The 27,941-nt window shown below is 39.2% G+C and overlaps 1 protein-coding gene across 1 annotated transcript in view; it reads right to left on the bottom strand.

Moving 5' to 3' along the window:
* Positions 1-27,941, bottom strand: part of PFDN1 (prefoldin subunit 1) — a 74,007-nt gene that overhangs the window by 10,946 nt on the left and 35,120 nt on the right. The window contains exon 3 of the mRNA XM_061423661.1: positions 21,958-22,042. Within this exon, the coding sequence (XP_061279645.1) occupies positions 21,958-22,042 (85 nt within the window). The remainder of the gene's footprint in view (positions 1-21,957; positions 22,043-27,941) is intronic.

Below are 27,941 nucleotides of genomic sequence, written 5' to 3' on the forward strand. Positions count from 1 at the left end.
TTGGAAGGAAAGATTCTAAGTTTAATTTTAGACTTGCCGAGTTTAAGGTACTTGTGAAACATCTAAGTGAGATGTGAAAAGAAAACTAGATTGCATCCCTGAAGTTCACAGAAGTCTGGGCTAGAGATACAAGTTTACATATAGGTACTTGAAGCCATGAGAATGATTGGAATTCTTTGAGAAAGAACTCAGAATACAAGGACTTAGCCTTATAGGAAGTCAACGTTTAGGAAGAATCAAAGGAAGAAGAGGCACCAGCCAGTAATATCTAAAGAGGAGGGGCACTGTTTCATAAAAACCAAGAGAAGAGTGGTTCAGGAAAAAAGGATGAGATGACTAGAAATCACTGCTGCTGCTGCTATTGCTGCTAAGTCGCGTCAGTCGTGTCCAACTCTGTGCGACCCCATAGATGGCAGCCCACCAGGCTCCCCCGTCCCTGGGATTCTCCAGGCAAGAACACTGGAGTGGGTTGCCATTGCTTTCTCCAATGCATGAAAGTGAAAAGTGAAAGTGAAGTCACTCAGTCATGTCCGACTTTTAGCGACCCCATGGACTGCAGCCCACCAGGCTTCTCCGTCCATGGGACTCTCCAGGCAAGAGTACTGGAGTGGGGTGCCATTGCCTTCTCTGAGAAATCACTGGATGTGTTCAAGTAGGAACCACGACAACACATCAGAAATGTTGAGGGCAGTGGGGGGAGTGTTCCATCAAGTGGCCTCTGGAATATCTTCCAACTTTAAAACGTCCGGGAATCCCAGGGACAGGGGAGCCTGGTGGGCTGCCGTCTACGGGGTCGCACAGAGCCAGAGACGACTGAAGTGACTTAGCAGCAGGAAATTTCCTGGCAGTCCAGTGGTTAGGACTCCTCACTCTCACTGCTGAGGGCCTGGATTCAATCCCTGGCCTAGGAACTAAGATCCCACAAGCCAAGCAGCACAGCCAAAAAAACTGAAAATAAAAATTCAAAGTCTATAGCTCTTTGAGACCTGACCCTAAAACTTCATGAAGGGAAACCACCTGGTATTTTAATTGTCACAGATGAGCCCTAAGAGTACGTTAAGTGTCAGGACAAATTAATTTTACCTCTTAACTTCAAAGGAGACACTGGGCTTCACATAGGTCTAAAACAAGAGTTGTAGAGTATCAGTACACCCAAGGAAATTATTAGAAGGGCCGAATTGCTATATTCAGGAAATAAACACACAAAGAAAATATCCTTCAGAGATCACGTAATGCCACAACTGAGAACTGTGTGTTGTACAAATCTCATAACAGTATGCTAAACATGGTAAGTGTTTGATTCAGGGCCTGCAGGAAAGAGATCAGAAAAACGATGGGCAAACACAACTACCAATATCACAACCCTGGGGTCTCTGATTCCTTAGAGCCCAACTAGAACATTATTCTAAGTTTCATCATATTTGAAAAATAAATGTACACAGTACATAATAAATAAGTCTCATGAAAACAAGTTTTACAAAAGGAAATTTTCTAATATGCATTAGTTTCTTCTGCTTCTCCAGGGTCAGAAAGCCTGACCTATCAACAAGACTATCGAAACTATCCAAGTCTTCCAAATGACCAAATAAAACAAGTTTTACTATTTCAGTTTGTCTTTAGTTTGCCCTCTTACGAGAAGAGCAAGAGGATCAAATCAACAGTGTTTACTATGGAGTTTGGCCTGTAGGCATGGTAAAGGGTTAGGTGAACAAAGGTGTGCCTTCTCAGAGCGGAAGTAAGGGCAACACCTTGCATTCTTAGAAGTGGAGGTGTAACTGACTCACCTGTGGTGGCAAGACTAACATGCAAATATGTGTGGCAAAAGCCAGAAGTCAGTCTGATTCTACTCTTTGCTCCAAGCAAGTTAAGAATTTCTATTTTCTTACAACTCAACAACAAAAGATACACAACCCAGTTAAAAAACAAGCAAGGGACCCTCAAGTAGACATTCTCCAAGGAAGATATATTAGTGGCCGATAAGCACATGAAAAGATGTTCAACATCATTATTCACTGGGGAAATGCAAACAAAACCACGATGTGATACTATTTTATACCCACTAACATGGTTACAATCAAAAATGGAAAATAAGTGTTAATGAAGACACAGAGAAATCAGAACCCTCATATATGATGGTGGGAAATGTAAAATGATGCAGCTGCTATGGAAAACAATTTAGTAGCTACTCAAGAAATTGAAAAGACAAAATAACCATCAGACCCAGCAATTCCGCTCCTAGGTATATATCCAAGTAAGAAAAATGAAGACAGGTGTAGTACCAGAAACTTGTGATTGTTAGTAGCATTACTCATAATAGCCCAAAAGTAGGAACCACCCAAATGTCTATCAGTTGATAAGCAGATAAACTAAATGTAGTATATATCCATATAACTGAGTATTATTCAGCCATAAAAGGAAAGAAGTACTGATACATGTTACAACACAGATGAACTTTGAAAACACTAAGCTAAGTGAAAGAAGCCAGACTCAGAAAGCCACATACTGTGTGATCCATTTATACAAATATCCAGAACAGGCAAATCTACAAAAACAGAAAATAGATGAATGATTACCAGGTGCTGGGGGAAGGGGAAATGGGAAGCAAATGCTTAATGATTAACGGGTTTCTTCTGGGGGGTGATGAACATGTTCTAGAATTAGAAAGTAATAAGGCTGTGTTTAAAAACAGGCATAGCAATCTAAGTTCCGAATGAATTATTTTCAGAGCAAATTAGTCTTTACTCCACCCAGAGGCTGACAGTAACACATACACAAACCAGGCAGGATAAAATAAACTGATGTATTAATTTCTGAAAATTAATGTTATCAGCAGAAGCATTAACATTTCATGAGTTTATAAGGTACTCTGGGAGAGACTATGGACAAACAAAGGCAAGGAAACTTCTATGTGATCACAATATTACTTTCCAATCGAGTAACATATTTATACAACTAAAAAAATAGAGATATGGCAACCGGAAACCCATAAAAGGACCAGGAGACAGTGAAAACAAGTAAGAGCTCAAAGCCACTAAAAGCACAGATGCATGACTCATGGGCACCTCCTCTGCTGATTTGTACAGGTCATCAGAGGGCAGAACCAGAGAACTACAAACTCACTCTAACACCAAAGGGTTATTTTATAAAACTTTCAAAAAACCTCAGCTTTCTTTTTACTCAGAAAGAGAAAAGGGAAACTGATAGTTACACCTGTTCATGTCACCAAGAAATCACTGCTCTCTAACTCTGAGCTAAACCTCTAGGTCGGACAAGCAGCCCAAGGCCTTGGCTCATTGCTCTGAGGGCACTGGAAAGTCAGGTCACATTGCCCAGTGACATTTCTCCATCCAGGCTGATAAAGGGGCTCGTATCATGATGAAATCACTCCACAGACCAGACGTCGCAGCTGCCACTTGTCCCAACTCCACACCCACCCATGTTACCATGGAACTGGTACAAACAGAATGGAATTGAACATGCTATTAGCTCTGATCTAAGTAGCTGACATAAGACCAATTAAATTTATAATGACACTGGAGTAATAAAGAGCACTTGGCACACTTCTCTTTGCAAACATGATTCAAGGGGTGGTTTTTCTTTTGCCCTTCCTTCAATTTCCAGACACAAGGCCACTTAGAACCCACTTTATCTCTTTACTCAAAGAGTTGGTGTTTAGGGATTTATAATTTTATAAGAAAAGGACCACTAACATTAGAGGACCCAGCTACTAGAAGTATCCAACCATGGCAGAGGAACCCTCATTTCTTTCACAGCAAAAGTGGTTGGAAATGAGAATCTGGAATCCTGGGTTCCCACTAAGGCCTGCCCTCTCTTTCTCATCAATTCTGATTCTGGCTCTGTGAAGGACATGTGATCTCCATTTCTAAAACACTGGCAGAGGCCAGCTAGTTTCAATCAGTTCAGTCACTCAGTCGTGTCTGACTTTTGCAACCCCCAAAGACTGCAGCATGCCAGGCTTCCCTGTCCATCACCAACTCCTGGAACCTACTCAAACTCATGTCCATTGCATCGGTGATGCCATCCAACCATCTCATCCTTTGTCATCCCCTTCTCCTCCCGCCTTCAATCCCGCCCAGCTAGTTTAGGAGATGGCTTCACCACAGAATCCCTGGCCATTAGGAAGTGAGAGCAGGAGATCTCACCAACCTGTTGGCACTTACATCCTTGAGCCCCCTGACTAGCCTTAACATGTCTGTATTTATGCTACATGTGAAAGGAGTCATCGGGTCCCTTGCCCACATTTACATGTATACACTAAAGCTATCAACAATGGATCCTTTGAATAAAATACAGAAAGTTACATATTCTTATAGAATACCCTACAGCAAACTGAATAAATTACATATATTTATTAGTGTGAACAGAACTCAAAAAAAGGCAAGTTAAAAAAAAGAAAAAAAATTTTAAAAAAAGGCAAGTTACTTAAAGACATAAACAATATAATGTCATTTGTTGACTATAGGATGTTATGAAACATGGCTTGGAAAGTTATACCTAATAGCTCAGAGTAGTTTCTCCTAGTTAGTGCGAATAAAACGAATGTATAGCCAGGAGGCAAGTTACAAAGCAGACTTCAATTTCATTAGTATGGTTTTATTTTTGTAAAAAAACAAAAATAAATAAACATTACCGTATGCTAACATTTGTTAGCTCTGGGTGATGAGTACACAGGTGTTTGTTGTGTTAGTTTTGTACATTTGTGTGCCTTTATTTTTTTCCCAATTAAAAGGAAACTTTTATCTTATAAGCATGTGGTGGCAAAATGCTCCATCAGTAAATAGTTACTGAGCACCCATCATATGCAGGTAACAAAACCCTGCATTTACCAAGTAGTTAATGGGTGCCAGCCACCAAGTGATTTGTCTGTATCATGTTATGAGGTAGGTACTTCCTGTAAGAACGAAGAAATGCTGATTCTCTTCACCTCCAGTTTTCACCAGCTATCCATCCTGGTCTCCCCAATCTACTCTCAGGAAGACTACTGGCTTTTCTGACTGGTGTGTTTAGGAAAAGGAACTATGGCTTGGCTCCTGCCACTTTGCCAGGATTTGCCTGCTTGCAGAAGGTACATATTTTCCTCATAAATTTAACAGATATATTCTCCCTGCCTCTGCAGAGAGAGACCTGTGCTTGTCCCAAACTTCCAGAGATTTGCTGGGTAACTTAATTCTGGATCAGTATTAGAAATCATTATTACTGCTGCACACCTAAGACACATCCTTCAACCTAATCTTCACCAGTAATAACAGATGGTGACTGCAGCCATGAAATTAAAAGACGCTTACTCCTTGGAAGGAAAGTTATGACCAACCTAGATAGCATATTCAAAAGCAGAGACATTATTTTGCCAACAAAGGTCCGTCTAGTCAAGGCTATGGTTTTTCCTGTGGTCATGTATGGGTGTGAGAGTTGGACTGTGAAGAAGGCTGAGCGCCGAAGAATTGATGCTTTTGAACTGTGGTGTTGGAGAAGACTCTTGAGAGTCCCTTGGACTGCAAGGAGATCCAACCAGTCCATTCTGAAGGAGATCAGCCCTGGGATTTCTTTGGAAGGAATGATGCTAAAGCTGAAACTCCAGTACTTTGGCCACCTCATGCGAAGAGTTGACTCATTGGAAAAGACTGATGCTGGGAGGGATTGGGGGCAGGAGAAAAAGGGGATGACAGAGGATGAGATGGCTGGATGGCATCATTGACTTGATGGACGTGAGTCTGGGTGAACTCCGGGAGTTGGTGATGGACAGGGAGGCCTGGCGTGCTGCAATTCATGGGGTCGCAAAGAGTCAGACACGACTGAGCGACTGATCTGATATTTTAAATTTTCATATCAATATGCCCAACTTTCAGTTGATTCCATACTTAAACAGGAAATAAGAGGGTTATTTACTGTCCTTATCTATCAACCCTGCTGTTGTTGCTATTTTATAGAAAAGTATATTCAGGGTTAGAGACACGAAGTAATTTACCCAAGGTGATAGTATGTGGGAGAGTTAGAGTTCAAATTCATATTTACTGATTCCAGAGTTCATCTTCTTAATAATTATGTCAAGGCATTATGCTGTGCTTATCAGAGCCAAGAAAAGCAGTGCCAATTACTTGCTAAGAATTTGTAAGGGGAACTCCAAAAATATTCTAAAGGCTGAAGTATTTCTTAATACACACTGAAAGAGGGCAGGAAACTGCACGTTTGTATATGCATGTGTGTTGAGTGTATATAAACACCAGTGAAAGTACTGTATTATAAAATCCTTTTAGGGAACTTTTACCCTTCAGCACTGGCAGGCACGCTTGCTTCCACCCATGCAAGCACACTCCTCCATCAGGTCTCACCCAAGAAACCAGACACACACAGGCAGTGTTATAATCTCCTGTGCTTTAAAGGAGCTATGCTGCACCACTCCCTGCAGTGCAGCCCCCAGAGCCCGGTCAGCTCTGAGATTAACTAGATGTCGGTCTCTACATTCTGCAATGTCTCCCCAGAGAAAGCAAATTGTCCTTCAACAGACCAGGCCTGCCCAGCTCCAGGTCAGTGCTAATGAGAGAAGGTCACAAAGCTGTAGAAACTTAGGGCTAACTGGGCTGACAGTGACTGCTGCAGCACAAAACCAGGGGCCCGCACAGCCCCCTAACCATGGAGAAAGCCGGTCTCATCACTGCAGCTTGGCCCCTTCACAGCAGAGGCTTGCCCATGGGGGTGCTCACTCAGTTCTCTGAATTCACACTGCACACAGTCCACACCTCTGTACAGAGCTTTTACATCCTGCTGCAGCGCCCTTGGTTCAGTACATGACCTTTTTTATACCTCCTATAAGCAGCTACCTTTTCTCCTTAGTTGATCTAATCCAGTTCTATGACTTTACATGCCACCCATAAACTGACAATTTATAGACAATTCTCAATTTTATTTCACTAGCCTGGAGTTCCAGATTCCTATTTCCAACTGTCTATTCAACATTTCTACTTGGGTGTCTAACAGTATCTCAAAGGTTAACAAGGCCCAAAACAAACTTTCAATTTGCTTTTAAAATTACTTTTGAAACTGGAAAATTGACTAAGAAATACTGATCTATGAATTATCAACAGCATGTATGTTCCCATAAACACACGGAATCCCTGTGAAGCCCATCATACATGGAGTGCTGTGTGGAAACCAGAGTGAATGAAGAGCATTGCACTGGAAACAACTACTCACCCAGAACAAGGAGAACTTAAAATGAGTGTACACCATACTGATTTCATTCATTTTAGCCTCCACTTCTTTCCCTTAGGCCTTTCCAGCTTCGTTTCTCACTTTAACTCTCCATTCTACCTCTACTTTCAGACTTCTGGTCATAGCATTTTTTTGCTTTGAAATGCTGACCCCCCTGAACCAATCCTATGTATTAATAATAAAATTCTAATTGATCTTCAAGGCCCAGCTAAAATGCCTCCTTCTCTCATGAACCCAATCCAGATCTCTACAACAGGTGATGAGTGATATATGTGGGAGAAAGGAGGTATGATTCTTTTGTAACAGGTTCAAAACTTTCAGTCTCTTTCATCCCTACACTCAGTTTGTTTTGGCTCTACCTTAGAATATATCCAGATTCTGATCATCTCCACTGCCACCACCATGGTCCAAGCCACCATCAATCTTAATGCAACAGCCTCCTGACAAGTCTCCTTGCTCCCACACTTACTCTCCATAATCTATTCTCACCAAAGCATCCAGAATGGTGAAATTTAAAATGTAAATGTAAATCAGATAATATCATTCCTCTGGTTCAAAACCCTCCCAAAACTCCCAACTTCAGACCATAATACAAAATCCTTAATATGGCCTACAAAGCCCTATATAATCTATTCCCTGATACCTCTCTGATTTCATCTCCTACTATTCTTGCTCACTCAGCTCCAGCTGACATGGCCTCCTTGCTGTTCCCACAACTCATCAAATATGCTCTCACCTCCAGCGTTTTTATACTCGCTGTTCCCTCTGCTTGGAACCCTCTTCTCCGAGATGTACTCACAGCTTGCTCTCTTACTCTCTTCAGGTCTCTCTGCTCAAATATCAGCTTGTCAGAGAAACCCTCCCTGTCAGCACTACGTAAGACAGCATATATATCTCTCACCATTCTCTCTTTATCCTGTGTTGTTTGTCTTTCTAACATTTATCAGTTATTTATTATCTGTCCCCTCACTCCCATTCTCCAGAATATAAGTTCCATGCCATCAGGGTCTTTGCTAATTATGTCTTCTTTGCCTATAATAGTGCATGGCACACAGTATTACAATAGACTGTAGGTTTCTTGATGTATAAAAATAAGAACAAAAAACCTCCATAGTTAGTCAAAACACCAAAGTATACTGTATAATCAAGACACCCAGCAAACATTTAATAATGCATTTTTTTTTACATGCATACACTTCTTCTGGCCAACTTATTATTGGCCAGAGTCTTAGCTCGTGAATCTTAGAATTGTTCACCCAGCTGGCACTAGTGGTAAAGAATCTGTGCCAATGCCGGAGACAGAAGAGATACAGGTTTGCTCCCTGGGTCTGGAAGATCCCCTGGAGGAAGAAATGACAACCCACTCCAGCATTTTTGCCTAGAAAATCTCACAGACAGAGGTACCTGGCAGGCTACAATCCATGGGGTCACAAAGAGGTGGACAGGACTGAGGGCACACAGCCCAAAGGAAGGAACATCCACTGTAGGTGGGAAACTCAAACCCTGATACTGAAAGCATCAACACTTAAAAATTAAGGCAGCTGACATTTTACAATTAATTTCAAAACTTGATCCATTTCAAGGATCAACTCTAGTACCAGAAGCTCCTCTTCCTCTTCTGTTTTCCATCACCATCTACCTTTTATTTCCCTCTCATGCCTTCTCTAAAGAGATAAAGACACTAAGCCTGCCTTAATGAAGGATCTGAATTTGAACCTCAAAAATCCAGAAGTGCAAAGTGATTTTTTTTTTTTACAAATTTCTAGAGCTGATTAAACTTGGCCATAAATGATATCAATCTTGAGCTACTTGTAAAGGTTTTAAGTGCTGTCATACATGTCATTCCACATGAATCACAAGACTTCATCATCAACTATATAGCACAGGTAGTGCTGAAGACTGTGCTCTAAATTATATCTCTAAGACCCTTTAGTTCAGTTAAAATGATTATGTGTTTCATTAAATTAGGCAGTAAGGCAGGCTGGTGACTTAAGAAATGCCTAAAAGGAATAAGCATTCCCAAAGCTTGCAGTGTCCAACCGCTCAGATTTCAAAGCTTTAGGTAAATATCAGGATCTTCATTAAAAACAGGCTTTCCCAAGATACTCCTTAGCAAGAATCTCTAACAAAAGCAATCCATTCTTTCTTTGGCAGTAAAGTGGCCAGATTCAAACCAAAACAAAACACACACAGAAAAAAACAAAACAATTATTACACAAAGGGATTTCTGGATAGGACTTCAGATGCAAAAATCAATAAGCAACTTCAGAATATAAAAATCAATAAATGCTCAGGTGAGTCAACAAAGAATGTGGAATACCAGAAATATAACTGCAAATTTGCTTCCAATTTTCACACACTCTACTGCTGGTAAATGCATAACAGGGGACAGGAAAGACACTTAACTCATTCCTTCAGTCATCATCAATTCCTGGGTGGGGAGACCCCCTGCAAAAGGGATAGGCTACCTAACTCCAATATTCTTGGGCTTCCCTTGTGGCTCAGCTGGTAAAGAATCCACCTGAAATGTGGGAGACCTGGGTTTGATCCCTGGGTTGGGAAGATCTCCTGGAGGACAGGAAGGCTACCCACACTCCAGTATTCTGGCCTGAAAAATTCCATGGACTGTATAGTCCACGGGGTCGCAAAGATTCAAACACAAATGAGCGACTTTCACTTCAGTGATCTTCAATAGCTTTACTAACAAGTACTAGATTGCTTTCATTCCAATCCCAAAGAAAGGCAATGCCAAAGAATGCTCAAACTACCGCACAATTGCACTCATCTCACATGCTACTAAAGTAATGCTTAAAATTTCTTCAAGCCAGGCTTCAGCAACACGTGAACCGTGAACTTCCTGATGTTCAAGCTGGTTTTAGAAAAGGCAGAGGAACCAGAGATCAAATTGCCAACATCCACTGGATCATCGAAAAAGCAAGAGAGTTCCAGAAAAACATCTATTTCTGCTTTATTGACTATGCCAAAGCCTTTGACTGTGTGGATCACAATAAACTGTGGAAAATTCTGAAAGAGATGGGAATACCAGACCACCTGACCTGCCTCTTGAGAAACCTATATGCAGGTCAGGAATCAACAGTTAGAACTGGACATGGAACAACAGACTGGTTCCAAATAGGAAAAGGAGTACGTCAAGGCTGTATATTGTCACCCTGCTTATTTAACTTATATGCAGAGTACATCTTGAGAAACGCTGAGCTGGAGGAAACACAAGCTGAAATCAAGATTGCCAGGACAAATATCAATAACCTCAGATATGGGGATGACATCACCCTTATGGCAGAAAGTGAAGAAAAACTCAAGAGCCTCTTGATGAAAGTGTAAGAGGAGAGTGAAAAAGTTGGCTTAAAGCTCATCATTCAGAAAACTAAGATCACGGCATCCGGTCCCATCACTTCATGGCAAATAGATGGGGAAACAGTGGCTGACTTCATTTTTCGGGGCTCCAAAATCATTGCAGATGGTGATTGCAGCCATGAAATTAAAAGATGCTTACTCCTTGGAAGGAAAGTTATGACCCACCTAGAGAGCATATTGAAAAGCAGATACATTACTTTGTCAACAAAGGTCCGTCTAGTCAAGGTTATGGTTTTTCCAGTGGTCATGTATGGATGTGAGAGTTGGACTATAAAGAAAACTGAGCGCCAAAGAATGCATGCTTTTGAACTGTGGTGTTGGAGAAGACTCTTGAGAGTCCCTTGGAATGCAAGGAGATCCAACCAGTCCATCCTAAAGAAGATCAGTTCTGGGTGTTCTTTGGTAGGACTGATGTTGAAGCTGAAACTCCAATACTTTGGCCACCTGGTGCGAAGAGCTGATTCACTGAAAAGACCCTGATGCTGGGAAAGATTGAGGGCAGGAGGAAAAGGGGATGAGAGAGGATGAGGTGGTTGGATGGCATCACCGACTCAATGGACATGGGTTTGGGTGGACTCCGGGAGTTGGTGATGGACAGGGAGGCCTGGTGTGCTGTGGTTCATGGGGTTGCAAAGAGTCAGACACAACTGAGTGACTGAACTGAACTGACTGACTAGATTGCTATCTCCACTTTACAGAAAGTTATTTCTATTACTAGAAAGAAGTTAAGGTGAAGAAAGATCAAGAGCCAAATCCACAGAAAGGTTTATGCTGGCAATGTGAGTTAAAATTATCAATACATGCAGATGTACTGAAGTCACATATGTGGTTAATTTTAAACAACCTGACTCTCTGGGAACACTGAGTTAGTGTAGTAGAGTACTATATAGATGTCTATTCTTACAATATCCATTTCTAATCACCATCTTCTCCACCTCACCCTCTCTCACAGGCTAACTGCACATTTCCACTGTCAAAAACCACATTAAAGTTATGCAAAAGACCACAATCACTTGGTTAATCTCAAGCATAACCACTGATTAGAACATGCTCTTTGAGTCCCCCAGCTCCGGCTCTCCACTATAAGTGGATGTGCATATGTGAGCCCTATGGGGTTTGTGGAAAGACAGAGCTCCATGTACTTGTCAGCACTTCAAACAAAAAACCCATTCAATGAGAATGGCACCATGTTACTTTTGCCCTTTCTCCTTAGGAACTAAATTAAACAGATTACAGACAGTGGCAAGAGCTGGTCTTATAACAGCCTCCCCCTTATTTGTTATTTTTAGCAATTTAGTCCGACAACGCCCAACAACTAAACATGCCTAGAATAGCTAAAGGGAGGGGGGATTATCAGATACTACCAGCAAAACACTAGTCATCACTTCCTCCAACCCTAAGAAAGAATCATTTTCCATGTCTTTATAGCATCACACAGCATTTGAGCTTTTAGAGTCTCATATAAAAACAGAGCACGTATAAAACATCAGTGGAAACTGATAATGCTTCCTGACATGAAGTATTGTTCCACCCTCATGTGTTTTCTTAAAAACATAAGCAGAATAAAATGAACGACACTGTTTTATACAAAAGTTAGGAGTTTAATGCATGTGTGTCCATTTTGGAAAAATTTCCTCACAAGATAATTACCTACCCAAAAGAACAGCCTCATGAACAGTGATGGAATTCAAATATTTTTATTATCCTAGTGGCAAGTGAGAGATTTGTTTGAAACAACAAAGTGAGATGGGAGAAAATCCTCTAATTAATCATAATTAGCAAGACAGCATCAACCATAGACACTACTTTTAAATGAAATAAAGGAGTAAAAATGCTTTGAAAAATGAATAAAATGGTAAAAATAAAAATATTAAAGTCCTAAGCAGCATAACTATCTATATCAGCAGATTAACTAAAATTCATTAAAACGCATTTTATAAAATTTGCCACTTATAAAAAATGTCCACATACACTCAAGGAATTTAATAATTTTTCAACATTTTCTGAATATTTTTGCCACTATTTTAAGTATCATGTATTTTACATGATCACTAAAAGATAAAACACTACAAATAATAACATTCCTTGAGAATGCTACTTTATGAATGTGGAGTTAATAAGCTATTACACAGCTCTATCCAAAAGTATCTCTAGAACAGGTGATACCTAATGTAAACTACCTTTAAGCCATCACACACACAATCTCTGTGATTTCAGAAACTTAAACAACTACTGCAAAGATCAAAGGAGATGCTGTCACCTTGTATTACATTCTAGCTGGCAAAGCTATAGACAGACAACTAATTTTATTTACCTGCAAAAATATGATTACAATTTACTTTTTTAAATTAAGATAATGATCTGAATAGAAAGGAAACTGGGTTTTTTTGTTCTGGTCTGCCTCCCTTCATCTTTTCATTTTAAGGGGGCATTTTTGCTTCTAAAGTGGCAATTCAAAAAAAGAACAAGGTTCTAACAATAAATGTAATAGAAGTGACCCTAGATATCTTCTAGTCCAACCTTCTTCTTTTACAGATGAGGACACCGAGGGTTAGAATACAGCAAGGGCTAGAATCCAGGGGTTAGAATACAGCAAGGGCTAGAATCCAGAACTCATAACTCAACAGAAGGCATTTAAATGAGAATTTAATATTTAAATTAGGAATTTAGAGTAACGAATGCTCTACTACAAGTCTAGCTGACTTGGAGATCTCTATTTATACAGGTTCAAATATTAGTTTGGATCTTGTTGAGTTAACATATACAGTGTGCTCATTAATACAGGTGTGGCCTGTCCACATTAAGTATTGAACAACTCATTTCTTCTGGCCAGCATCTATTACTTCAGATTAAAGGGGACCTACCATATAAAGACTGATCATAGTAAGAATTTAGTATGTGCTGTGTGTGCAAAGTCACTTTAGTCACATCTGACTCTTTGCAATCCGATGGACTGTAGCCTTCCACACTCCTTTGTCTGTGGGATTTTCCAGGCAAGAATAATGGAGTGGGTTGCCATGGCCTCCTCTCGGGGATCTTCTCAACTCAGGGATCAAACCTGCATCTCATGTCTCCTGTATTGGCAAGACGGTTCTTTACCACTACTGCCACCTGGGAAGTCCCAAAAATCTAGTACAAAGAAAGTATACTGACCAACTTCACCTTACCATCAAGTTACAAGAGCAAGGAGGCATACAAATAACAGAAAACAAAATCCAAATTCTAACTCATCAAAAGAAATAATTCACTAGGCAGCCTGAAAATGAATGGAGGAACTCTCAGGCACGGGAGGGAGGAGGCTAAGGACAAACATTTATGGTTAGACAAAGAAAAGTACAGACCATATAAAGCATACAGCTGCAAAGGCTGAGGTCAACAACCCTCTAAAGCATTCAAAGGAAGAGTCTGGTGTGGTTACGGACAAGTGTTCCACCCTGGGAATGTATCCTAGAAGAAAAGAATAACTGAATCAAGATGCAAAAAGCTTAATTCTGGACTAACTGGAATGCAAAACCTTTTTAAAATCTTAATCACAAAATGAAGACACAGAAATGAACAGATCAAATCAAAGGAGTATGTGTGTAAAATATCTGTAATATGCACTTCACAGACAAATAAGAAATGGTCAATAAAGGGCAAATGTATTTGGACTGGTTACATCTAAGTTCTTACCAGAACTGAAATACTTCTGCTGAGGAAATGAAATACACCACAGACAGTTTACATTTGGGCAAATATTAGCACTTGAATCATATCACATATACATTGACCAAGATACTGATAATATTGATAATAACCAATAAATACTCAACCAGAAAAAGGACCATACATGGGCTTTTTCAGATTCACTCTCCTCTGAAAGCCACAGAGGAGGATCACATAGCTACATTAAGCTACATGTCCTAAAACACCAGGACATGGAGACAGTGTGTATGTGCGTGTAATATATATATATATATAGTTCACTATAACTCTAGCCTTCCAACCATCAGGCCCTTTTAGACTTGAGTCTTAAGTAACTAAAAACTATTTTAAAAACATTCATTTTTATGTATGCTGAGAATGCAAATGAGCTCTACAAAGAGATAAGTATTCATCAGATACACAGATGACACTACCCTTATGGCAGAAAGCGAAGAACTAAAGAGCCTCTTGATGAAAGTGAAAGAGGAGAGTGAAAAAGCTGGCTTAAAACTCAACATTAAAAAAATAAAGATCATGGCATCTAGTCCCATCATTTCATGGCAAATAGATGGGGAAACAATGGAAATAGTGACAGACTTTTTTTGGGCTCCAAAATCACTGCAGATGGTGACTGCAGCCATGAAATTAAAAGACACTTGCTCCTTGGAAGAAAAGCTATGACCAACCTAGACAGCATATTAAAAAGCAGAGACATTACTTTGCCCACAAAGGTCCATCTAGTCAAAGCTATGGTTTTTCCAGTAGTCATGTATGGATGTGAGAGTTGGACTATAAAGAAAGCTGAGTGCCAAAGAATTGATGCTTTTGAACTGTGGTGTTGGAGAAGACTCTTGAGAGTCCCTTGGACTGCAAGGAGATCCACCCAGTCTATCCTAAAGGAAATCAGTCCTGAATATTCATTAGAAGGACTGATGTTGAAGCTGAAACTCCAATACTTTGGCCACGTGATGCAAAGAACTGACCCATGTGAAAAAACCCTGATGCTGGGCAAGACTGAAGGCAGGAAGAGAAGGGGACGACAGAGGATGAGATGGCTGGATGGCATCATTAACTCGATGAACATGAGTTTGAGCAAGCTCCGGGAATTGGTGATGGACAGGGAAGCCTAGCATGCTGCAGTCCATGGGGTCGCAAAGAGTCAGACACAACCGAATGAATGAACTGATTCATATCTGAAATCCCAACATATGGAACAATAAGAGAAGTTTCACCCAAGACTCCCAAATTCAAATCAACATAGAAAAGAGATGATTTGCTAAACTTGCAATTATTTCTTTTTTTAATTTTAAAGATACCAGACATGCTTAGCTATCTAGTTCCTACTGAAGGTGGGTACTCACCAAGCTAACTTTTAGAGCACAGACATTTTATATTTCACTTCTCTCTAGACTCTCAAACTCTCCTGGGATAGAGTAGGAGATGTCTCTGGAAAACAGATCTCCTCAGCAAGAGGCTAAGCGATAAACTATGCAAGTATTTTATGAAAACATCTTGTCTTAAGGGTAAAAATGAGCTGTCTGCATGTACCCCAACGTTCACTGCAGCACTACTTAAAACAGCCAGGACATGGAAGCAACTTAAGATGTCCGTCGACAAATGAATGATGGTGGTACATATATTCAAAGGGATATTAGCCATAAAAAAGAACAAATTTGAGGATGAACCTAGAGCCTGTTATGCAGAGTGAACTAAGTCAAAAAGAAAAAGACAAATACCATATATTAATGCATATATATATATATATATGGAATCTAGAAAAATCGTACTGATCAATCAATTTGGGGGGTCACAACAGAGATGCAGACATACAGAACGGACTTGTGGACATGGGGAAGGAGAGGGTGGGATGAACTGACAGAGTTAGCACTGAATCAAATACATTACCATATGTAAAACAACCAGTGGGAATTTGCTGTATGACACAGGGAACTCAACCAAGTTCTTTCTAACAACCAAGACCAGTGGGATAGGATATATGTGGGGAAGGAGGTTCAAGAGGCAGGGGACATATGTATACCAATGGCTGATTCATGTTGATATATGGCAGAAACCAACACAACACTGTAAAGCTATCATTCTCCAATTAAAAATTTTAAAAATGAGCTGTCTGGAAAGATAAATTGTGGTGCAACTATATAACGGACTACATACAGCAATGAAAATGAACAAATCACAATCTCAACATGAACATATCGAATAGTTTACAGACACAATGTTGAGGGAAAGAAGAAAAGCAAAAAATATGGAGATTGATTTTGTTCATATAAAGTTCAAAAACTTTTGAGGGGTACCTACAGAGGTAGTAAAACTTTTTATAAAAGAAAATAAATATCCAGAATTTACAGTTGCCTGGGGGAGGGGGAGAACAGGTGAATGGAAGCGGGTGGCACTCTGGTGTCCTGTCAATGTTTGATTTCCTGACTTGGATGATTGTTACAGGTGACTGCTTTATCATTACTGATTAAACTACATGAATTTTAATACATATTTCTGTAAATGCCGTATTTCACTACAAAATAAAGAAATGATGAATTTTTTAATGGATTCTAAACTTTGAGGTATGCAAGCAGATGAACCACTGGGTATAATTCTTGTTTAATATATGTAAAACATTCTGCCACTGGCTTTGCTCTCACCTGCCCTTCTCTCTTCATTGAAAACACAGGTAAGAATCAGTGCTTAACATACAGTAGTGTCCACCTGACATCACCTCCAAAGAGGGTGTCCCATCATACACACAAAGGTACCAGCTCAAAAGTGAAGTATTTAGGGCAAAAACTAGGCATCCATCCAAGTGCCTACCAGTCACCACCCATGCTGTGGAAAAAATGATCCTCCTTAGGCAGAGTGAAATATCCTTAATCATGGGAACTACTCCAAAACATTTTCTCATCAGAGTCTCAGAACTCAGCCAACTGCAGAGTGTCACAGGCACCTCCTATCCACTTTTCTTACCACTAGTCTTTCAACTTGTTTCAGGAACTATCATCTGACCATAATAGCCATTTTTATGGAAGAGTCAGGACTTTCACAGTTTCTCAGATTTTACTTATAGCATGGGCTGGAGAGCTATTTCACAACTCTGGGATTGAAACATTCTGCGTCAGAGTGGTATTATGCAGGGCAGATGTCTTAATTTCCTTATTCTTATTTTTATTGTGTCATTGCTGAGCTAACCTGGGTGGTGGAAGGGTGGGAACCACGTCAGAAAAAGAGAGGAAGGAAAGTGGTCAACCAATATTTGCATGTGCCTAAAATATAAGGTGAATTTTAGACTTTAGGCAGATGAGCCTGAAGCAGTAATTCAATGAGAGAGAACACAGGAGAATGATGGTCAAAATGTATTCAAACACATCACTGAAAGCTTACAGTTATCTCAAGTATTCCAAATACTTGAGAGTCAAAGGCAAAAGGGGTCAAAAATTCAGCTCTAGCTCATCTAAATGCTGAATCTAAGTTTTTGCAACTGTAAAAGTCCACAAGTAATTTTGTTGTTGTTTTTTTTTTACCCCCCAAAAGTGAGCAAAAATATAGGATGTATTTTTCACTCTTTAGAAGATATATATCTCTTCAATCCATCAATAAGGTTTTAGGTCACTTTAACTAAAACTGAAATTAAAAAAAAAACAAACAAAAAACAACTCAGGTCTTCCCTGGTGGTCCTGTGGTTAGGAATCCGCCTGCCAGTGCAGGGCACGCAGGTTCAATCCCTGGTTCAGGAAGATGCCATATGCTGCGGGGCAACTAAGCCTGTGGACCACAACTACTGAGCCCACACCCCCAACAAGCCACCACAATGAGAAGGCCCCGCACTGCAACTACACAGTAGCCCCTACTCGCTGCAACAAAAAAAGCCTGCAAGCAGCAACAAAGACCCAGAGCAGCCATAAAAAAAATAAAACTTTTAAAAACTTGTACTTTCCCCAAGAAGGGGATGGCAATCCACTCCAGGATTCTTGCCTGGAAAATCCCACAGACAGAAGAGCCTGGCGGGCTACAGTCCATTGGGTCGCAAAGAGTCGGACACAGCTGAACAAACAACACTACATTACTACTGTATTTTGTGTCTGATACCTCAAAAGTGTCTGTGAGTTTAATGACAGGGTGTCTAATTAAACTCTTAAATCTCAAAAAAATAAAAACTTGTACTTTCTTTATGTAGCAATGCTGTATATTTCAAAAATTATTTTTATACAGACAGATGAGATACATGAAGTCCTAATCAGAAACCCCAATTATATGCATGTCATTTTTAAGAAGTACAATTTTATACTTTCTAATAGCATATACTGTATTGTGTGTTATATACTCAGGCAGCTTCCTTAAAGTTATTTGTTATCAGTATTTTAAAAAAAAATAATGAATTCCCTCAATGACATAAACAACATGGTTACTCTACCATACTAAAGGCATCATTTTATTTTTTCTCTTCAACTGGAGTAGCATCATTGGTCTGCTAATCACCACGAGGATGAAACTGTGACATCTGCTCCCAGAACCTGATCAATCATCTTTATAAAGGAAAGGTAAAAATCTATACAACCTATCACATTGTGAGTCTGTTATGAAGTCACTTCCTAACCTAACCCAAGAAACTGATTATAGCCTGAAAAACCAACATAGGGGTATTAAAATGTAAAATACTGAATTTTAAAAAGAAAAAGACAGCCTATCTTCCCAAGGTTAACATGGTACTTATTTCTACCCTTCTAGTAGTTAACAGAACTCCCTATCAAGAGGACATGAGAGCAGAGACTCCCCTGGAGGTCCAGTGGGTAAGACTCTGGGCTTCCACTGCAGGGGCCATGGGTCTAATCCCTGGTTGGGGAACTAAGGACTTGAGTGCAACATTATAGTATTCCCACTTTTGCTCCAGAAGAGGAAAAGGGCCAGAAAGTGAGATACCAGGCTAGTTGACAATGTCGGCACAGCATACTAGCGTTATTAAAAGCTAAACAAATTCCAGGTAATCCTTGCACTCATAAGTTAAGGACTAGGGGAAAAAAATATGGAGAGGGCAAAAAGAAACTAAGAATGGAGGTGGAGAAAAGGCAGTCTAAAAAATACTAACGAAGGTGGGCTCTCAGATCAGACCAGCACCTATGCTACATCATGGCTGATCCACAGTGTCATTTATATAGACTACTGGTAGGGGATGCAGAGGCATACCCAGCGAACCAGGTCAGAAACTGGAACTCTTGACCCAAACCAAAAACCTTACTTCATAAGGGATGATAGGTGCTAAACGAAGCAGCCTGGCCTTAGTCTGCAGAGTTATTGTATAAATTACGCTTCCTCAACTTAATAGTAAGGTATCTGAGGGTTCAAAATTATTAACAATAATGATAATTATGTTGGACTGGCAAGAAATACTAATGCTCAAAAGAAGAGACTATATTTGAAAGGCAGAGTAATAACTGGAAGACCTTGGGAAAAACTATTTAGAGCTCTGAATCTGTATCAGGCTTCCCAAGTAATAGGAAGTAATATTTGTAATGACTTCAACTGATAATAGTTTATAGGCTCAAATCCTCACATTGTGCTATGAAACTAGAAAAATTAGAACAAGGGGAAAGCACTTAATTTAATACTAAGGAATCAGAAGATGCTTCTCAGAAGTAGCCCTAAACTAAGATCTTAAGGATTAACAGAGTTGGTAGGAAGAAGAAGAGGAAGTTCCCAGACAGAATTACTCTTTTTATAGTTGTTAACAAGCATTTCAAATACCAAAAAGCGAGCTAATCTATTCTATCATCTGACAGATATCAGAATACTCTTACCAGTATTTGAGAGACTCCATGAAAGGAAACTTGGAAAATGAATTTCCTGATATTCACCAGAGCTAAATAGTATGCTAAAATAATCATCTGTGGCAATTTTACACCTTGATGTTTCTTTTTAACTATGAAAGTTAACATATACTTGTTACAATTTATCCAACACAGAGGTTATAAGAAAAAAACAATTACAGCCACATCCCATCTAATTTCCTTAGGGTAACTAGTGTTAATTTAATACACACTTACAACAATCATACTCAATGTTCATATACAGATCTTGGCTTTTGTTTGTTTTCATAAAAAGAATTACTTACGTATTACTTTGCCACTTATTCATCAGGACAATGTTTAGATATATTTATCAACAATTGCAAAAACACATTTTCTTTTTTTTTTGGTACTCTACATGAAATAGTTTTGTTCAGTTTTTTTTTTTTTAAGGTATTTTTGTTTGGAAAACTCAACCTAGAAGAGTTGGGCTGACAAAAATGATAAAGTAGGAAATAATAAAAACCTGATTACTACAAGGTAAGTTTTCTTTTTTCTGTATTTGTTTTGTTTCACAATACATTTTCTAAGCTACAAAGCCATTATCAAGTCTGCTTAAATTTTTATCAGTAGTCAAACAAAAATAAGCCTAAGTAACCTAAAACACCACATCCTTGCCCAGGCCATGCCAAGTTGGTGTCCTTGAGAAATCCCCAAAAGGCTATAAGGGATGTCTCATCAATTCAGTAAAAGGCTGAGTCAGATTCTGAACCACTGCCTCAAATAGTATTCAAAGAAATTAGATAAAGTGACCTATGAAGTCACTGTATCCACCCCCATCTCAGGAAATCTTGGTCCCCAAAAATAATGACCAATTTTTTGTCCTATCCAACTTTTACTACACAGAGGATAGACCATTCACCAAAGTCCAAGAAAACTATTTCATTAAAGGTTTTAAGGACTTCCCAGGTGCCTTCCCTGAAAGCTCATCTGGTAAAGAATCCCCCTGCAATGCAGGAGACCCCAGTTCAATCCCTGTGTTGAGAAGATCTCCTGGAGAAAAAAATGGCAACCCACTCCAGTGTTCCTGGAGAGAGGAGCCGGGCAGGCTACAGTCCATGGGATCACAAAGTCAGACACGGAGTCGTACAACTAAACAGCAACAGCAAAGGTTTTAATGTGTAAGAAGATGATAATAATAAACTCCCTATTTTCCAAACACTTATAAAGTTATTTTTCTTACCTATCATCTTTTTCCTTAAGAAAAAAAAGATTGTTTTCTTGACTGGAGCACTATCCTTCAGATATATAATTAGTTTTCGCTTGGTTGCCAGGCCTTCCTTCAGGGAATCCTCCCAATTCAGGGACTGAACCCAGGTCTCCTGCATTGCAGGCAGATTCTTTACTGTCTGAGCCACCAGGGAAGCCCAATTACAGCTTACTACTCACTCTGTCCTTATGTAGAATTACAACCTGTAAGAGTCATATATCTAGATTCTTTAACTACTATTATCATTACCCACTCTCACACCCATCTGCCACAATATGTGGTATTCACATACACACTGTGCTTTTATTTTTTAAAAATAAACATGTTCACTCAAAGGAAATGGAAGAAACACATTCAGGTTAACAATATCCTATCCTAAAGTATCCAAAACTCCCTAAAGTTTTAAGAGACTAGTCTTTTTTTTTTTTTTTTGGTCATACACTGCCATAAAAAGACTGCATCATTAGCTCTAGCACAATCAGAAAAAATAAAAACAATGTGACATGACCTTGGTAGGCACACATTTTCATTTCATGTGACAAAATGAGATCATTACTTTTCGCCTAAAAACTGACTACAGCTATCATTATTCACTCAAAACCTACTTACTTCCAATTCTTTAATTTTTTCTTCTGCTATCTTCTGTTTCTCTAACAGCTGATTATGAATCGCCTCCTTGGATTGAAGAATAAACCTAAAAACACAAATGGTTGAAGATTAAGCCACTTGACCACTATGTTTATCAATAACCATATGCCACAAATACTAAACGAAGAAAACCAGAAGGATCATCTCCCAACTCAGAACAAATAAAATGCATTATTATGTTAATATGACCAACTTCCTCACGAAACGTCCTCAGGCTGAAGCCTTCTTGGCTGAGAAGGAATAAAAGTTTAAAAGTAAATTTTGCCTTCAAGAAGGGAATCAGGCTTCAAGGATATTCACAGACAAGAAAAAAAGTAAGGGAGATAAAAATCTATTGCAGGCTAAAAGAAAACTGAACAAACAATAAAAATCCCCCCCAATTTTAATTTTTCAGTTTTCTGTATCAAATTTTATCTAGATATCTTTCAAACAATATTTGTAAATCACAGCTCTTCCTCCAATCTTTAAAAAATTTTCTCTGTAACAGCAGTAACTCATGACCTTTTCAAGTCACAATCAACTACTGTGTTAGGATCAATGCATTAGTGTTTATATGAGTTCCTCACACAAAAAGCACTGTATAAGCCCCAGTATCTTTTACTATATCCAGAGTGTATAATACCTCTGAAAAGCTCAAAAAGCACAAGTGGCGATTTTCAACTTTTTCCATTTTACATCCAGACACATTAGTTACAGAAGATGAGGGAAGAAATATGGGGAACCTTTAAAAATTAATACTAAAACTGTTTTGGGACTTTATGTTCATAAGTCTTGCTGCAGGCAAAGGAAGAACAAACTATTTTTATAGCCTAAAGTAAGTAAACTGAAATATTTCCCTTCCACTGGAAGCAAGGGAAAATCTCAATTACTCAAATCTCTTTTAAGAATTATCCAACTCAGTTATAAAAAATTAAAAAAAAAATAATTACACAGACTGTTTCTTCTCTTTGCATATAACTTAAGAGTTTAGCAAAAAACTAAACATCATCTCTTAAGAACCCATACAAGAAAGCACATTAAGTTAGCAACAGAATGTTTCCTCTACCAAGGGCACAAAAACAACACCGTATCTCACAAAAACAACACTGTATCTAGGTAGGTTCTTACTAAGTGGGTCTGTTATCACAGACAAAAACAACAAAAAAGGACAACTCTAGCTTTGCCCAGACACCTGGGAGGAAACTTTTTTCCTCTCTTCATGAATACACCCTGACACACATATAACACAGTATGGTGTGATTCTTTCTTTCACTCCACAAATTATTAAGCATGTGTCCTGACAAAGACAGTCCAGGAAATTTAATTGATAATCCTAGTCTTCAGTACTAACTTGACCCTTTGCAAAAATCTTATTCATATATTTACTGCAAAGATAGCCCACATTCATGCAAAACAAGGATTACCATGTAATGCTTTGTGTCCAAAATACTCATATTATTAGTCCAAGAGACAGGTGCTATTTCTGATAAGACTACAGTTTACAGAATATTTTTCTCAGAACTAATTATTTAGTGTAGTGTTCAAGGAAAAGAGTTGTTTTGAACTGTAGTAAGTCTTGGTGACAACATATAAAAAGTATTACAAATCAAGGCCTGAGTTACCAAATTATGTCATTATACGCACAATTTTACTAACAAAGGCTTTTGGCCAAGGAAATAATTTTCAGAGTAAAATATACATTTTTAAATAGCATTGATTGCTAGCCAGTGAGTAGTATTCTCAAATAATAGGTCATTAGACATTATCTTTATTAGTGTCTGGGAAATTTTCAAAGCTAAGATTAGAGGTCAAGTCATTACTTATGTGGTCTTTAAAAATAAAGTATCTGAACAGATACTAAATCCCTTGAGCAGAAAATAAAATTACTAGAAAGCAAGAACACTCAACAAAAACATGTTTTTCCATGACCATACACCCCTGAGCTATCTATACTGAACTGGGCCAACTTCAAAGGCCAAAGAGATGTCATCAAAGCTGACCAATCTACTTACAAGCCTGAGGACATCTTAGCCTTGAAAATTTTAAACAGGGATGAGTATGGAGTAAATGCAAATGTCTACTTCAAAGAATAATTACATAGACAAAATTCAAAAAAAAATTACAGAAAATTTGGTTTAGTCCTCAATTTTTTTTTTTCCTAATTGTATTTTATTTTTAAACTTTACATAATTGTATTAGTTTTGCCAAATATCAAAATGAATCCGCCACAGGTATACATGTGTTCCCCATCCTGAACCCTCCTCCCTCCTCCCTCCCCATACCATCCCTCTGGGTCGACCCAGTGCACTAGCCCCAAGCATCCAGTATCGTGCATGGAACCTGGACTGGCAACTCGTTTCTTACATGGTATTTTACATGTTTCAATGCCATTCTCCCAAATCTTCCCACCCTCTCCCTCTCCCACAGAGTCCATAAGACTGTTCTATACATCAGTGTCTCTTTTGCTGTCTCGTACACCGGGTTATTGTTACCATCTTTCTAAATTCCATATATATGCGTTAGTATACTGTATTTATGTTTTTCCTTCTGGCTTACTTCACTCTGTATAATAGGCTCCAGTTTCATCCACCTCATTAGAACTGATTCAAATGTATTCTTTTTAATGGCTGAGTAATACTCCATTGTGTATATGTACCACAGCTTTCTTATCCATTCATCTGCTGAAGGACATCTAGGTTGCTTCCATGTCCTGGCTATTATAAACAGTGCTGCAATGAACATTGGGGTACACGTGTCTCTTTCCCTTCTGGTTTCCTCAGTGTGTATGCCCAGCAGTGGGATTGCTGGATCATAAGGCAGTTCTATTTCCAGTTTTTTAAGGAATCTCCACACTGTTCTCCATAGTGGCTGTACTAGTTTGCATTCCCACCAACAGTGTAAGAGGGTTCCCTTTTCTCCACACCCTCTCCAGCATTTATTATTTGCAGACTTTTGGATCGCAGCCATTCTGACTGGTGTGAAATGGTACCTCATAGTGGTTTTGATTTGCATTTCTCTGATAATGAGTGATGTTGAGCATCTTTTCATGTGTTTGTTAGCCATCTGTATGTCTTCTTTGGAGAAATGTCTATTTAGTTCTTTGGCCCATTTTTTGATTGGGTCGTTTATTTTTCTGGAGTTGAGCTGTAGGAGTTGCTTGTATATTTTTGAGATTAGTTGTTTGTCAGTTGTTTCATTTGCTATTATTTTCTCCCATTCTGAAGGCTGTCTTTTCACCTTGCTAATAGTTTCCTTTGATGTGCAGAAGCTTTTAAGGTTAATTAGGTCCCATTTGTTTATTTTTGCTTTTATTTCCAATATTCTGGGAGGTGGGTCATAGAGGATCCTGCTGTGATGTATCTCGGAGAGTGTTTTGCCTATGTTCTCGTCTAGGAGTTTTATAGTTTCTGGTCTTACGTTTAGATCTTTAATCCATTTTGAGTTTATTTTTGTGTATGGTGTTAGAAAGTGGTCTAGTTTCATTCTTTTACAAGTGGTTGACCAGATTTCCCAGCACCACTTGTTAAAGAGATTGTCTTTAATCCATTGTATATTCTTGCCTCCTTTGTCAAAGATAAGGTGTCCATATGTGCGTGGATTTATCTCTGGGCTTTCTACTTTATTCCATTGATCAATATTTCTGTCTTTGTGCCAGTACCATACTGTCTTGATGACTGTGGCTTTGTAGTAGAGCCTGAAGTCAGGTAGGTTGATTCCTCCAGTTCCATTCTTCTTTCTCAAGATCGCTTTGGCTATTCGAGGTTTTTGGTTTTTCCATATAAATTGTGAAATTATTTGTTCTAGCTCTGTGAAGAATACTGTTGGTAGCTTGATAGGGATTGCGTTGAATCTATAAATTGCTTTGGGTAGTATACTCATTTTCATAGTCCTCAATTTTTAAAATGCCAAAGACACATTGTATTGAGGATTGGAAGGAGTCCCCAGAAACATTTGGATTTCTGGGAAAAGTCTTTAGAAAACACCTTTATCTGGTGTCAAAAAGAAAAAAAAAATGAGTTATTAGATGTTACTTTGAAGATAGCTATTCAAAGAAATAGAGGAAAATAACAGAATGGGAAAGACTAGAGATCTCTTCAAGAAAATTAGAGATACCAAGGAAACATTTCATGCAAAGATGGGCTCGATAAAGGACAGAAATGGTATGGACCTAAAAGAAGCAGAAGATATTAAGAAGAGGTGGCAAGAATACACAGAAGAACTATACAAAAAAAGATCTTCATGACCCAGATAATCACGATGGTGTGATCACTCACCTAGAGCCAGACATCCCGGAATGTGAAGTCAAGTGGGCCTTAGAAAGCATCACTACAAACAAAGCTAGTGGAGGTGGGAATTCCAGTTGAGCTATTTCAAATCCTGAAAGATGATGCTGTGAAACTGCTGCACTCAACATGCCAGCAAATTTGGAAAACTCAGCAGTGGCCACAGGACTGGAAGAGGTCAGTCTTCATTCCAATCCCAAAGAAAGGCAATGCCAAAGAATGCTCAAACTACCGCACAATTGCACTCATCTCACATGCTAGTAATGCTCAAAATTCTCCAAGCCAGGCTTCAGCAATACGTGAACCATGAACTTCCAGATGTTCAAGCTGGTTTTAGAAAAGGCAGAGGAACCAGAGATCAAATTGCCAACATCCGCTGGATCATCGAAAAAGCAAGAGAGTTCCAGAAAAACATCTATTTCTGCTTTATTGACTATGCCAAAGCCTTTGACTGTGTGGATCACAATGAACTGTGGAAAACTCTTCAAGAGATGGGAATACCAGACCACCAGATCTGCCTCTTGAGAAACCTATATGCAGGTCAGGAAGCAACAGTTAGAACTGGACATGGAACAACAGACTGGTTCCAAATAGGAAAAGGAGTACGTCAAGGCTGTATATTGTCACCCTGCTTATTTAACGTATATGCAGAGTACATCATGAGAAACGCTGGGCTGGAAGAAGCACAAGTTGGAGTCAAGATTGCTGGGAGAAATATCAATAACCTCAGATATGCAGATGACACCACCCTTATGGCAGAAAGTGAAGAGGAACTAAAAAGCCTCTTGATGAAAGTGAAAGAGGAGAGTGAAAAAGTTGGCTTAAAACTCAACATTCAGAAAACTAAGATCATGGCATCTGGTCCCATCACTTCATGGGAAATAGATGGGGAAACAGTGGAAACAGTGTCAGACTTTATGTTTTGGGGCTCCAAAATCACTGCAGATGGTGACTGCAGCCATGAAATTAAAAGACGCTTACTCCTTGGAAGGAAAGTTATGACCAACCTAGATAGCATATTCAAAAGCAGAGACATTATTTTGCCAAAAAAGGTCCATCTAGTCAAGGCTATGGTTTTTCCAGTGGTCATGTATGGATGTGAGAGTTAAGACTATAAAGAAAGCTGAGTGCCGAAGAATTGACGCTTTTGAACTGTGGTGCTGGAGAAGACTCTTGAGAGTCCCCTGGACTGCAAGGAGATCCAACCAGTCCATTCTAAGGAGATCAGTCCTGGGTGTTCTTTGGAAGGACCGATGTTGAAGCTGAAACTCCAATACTTTGGCCACCTCATGGGAAGAGTTGACTCACTGGAAAAGACTCTGATGCTGGGAGGATTGGGGGCAGGAGGAGAAGGGGACGACAAAGGATGAGATGGCTGGAAGACATCACCAACTCGATGGACATGAGTTTGGGTGAACTCCGGGAGTTGGTGATGGACAGGGAGGCCTGGTGTGCTGCAATTCATGGGATCGCAAAGAGTCGGACACGACTGAGCGACTGAACTGATGAGTGGTATATAATAAGTATTATGTACACTACTTCTCAAAGTAGAGACTCTCATAGGCATCTTGCCTGATGGTTTATGGAAAGCCAAATGGTAGATACTGTTCTACAGCTCAGAATGTGCTGCAAGGAAAAATAGAGCATGAAATGAAAATTTATTTTCATATAACAAATGATATA

This window comes from Bos javanicus, chromosome 7, assembly GCF_032452875.1.
Source record: "Bos javanicus breed banteng chromosome 7, ARS-OSU_banteng_1.0, whole genome shotgun sequence".
Lineage (NCBI taxonomy): Eukaryota > Metazoa > Chordata > Mammalia > Artiodactyla > Bovidae > Bos > Bos javanicus.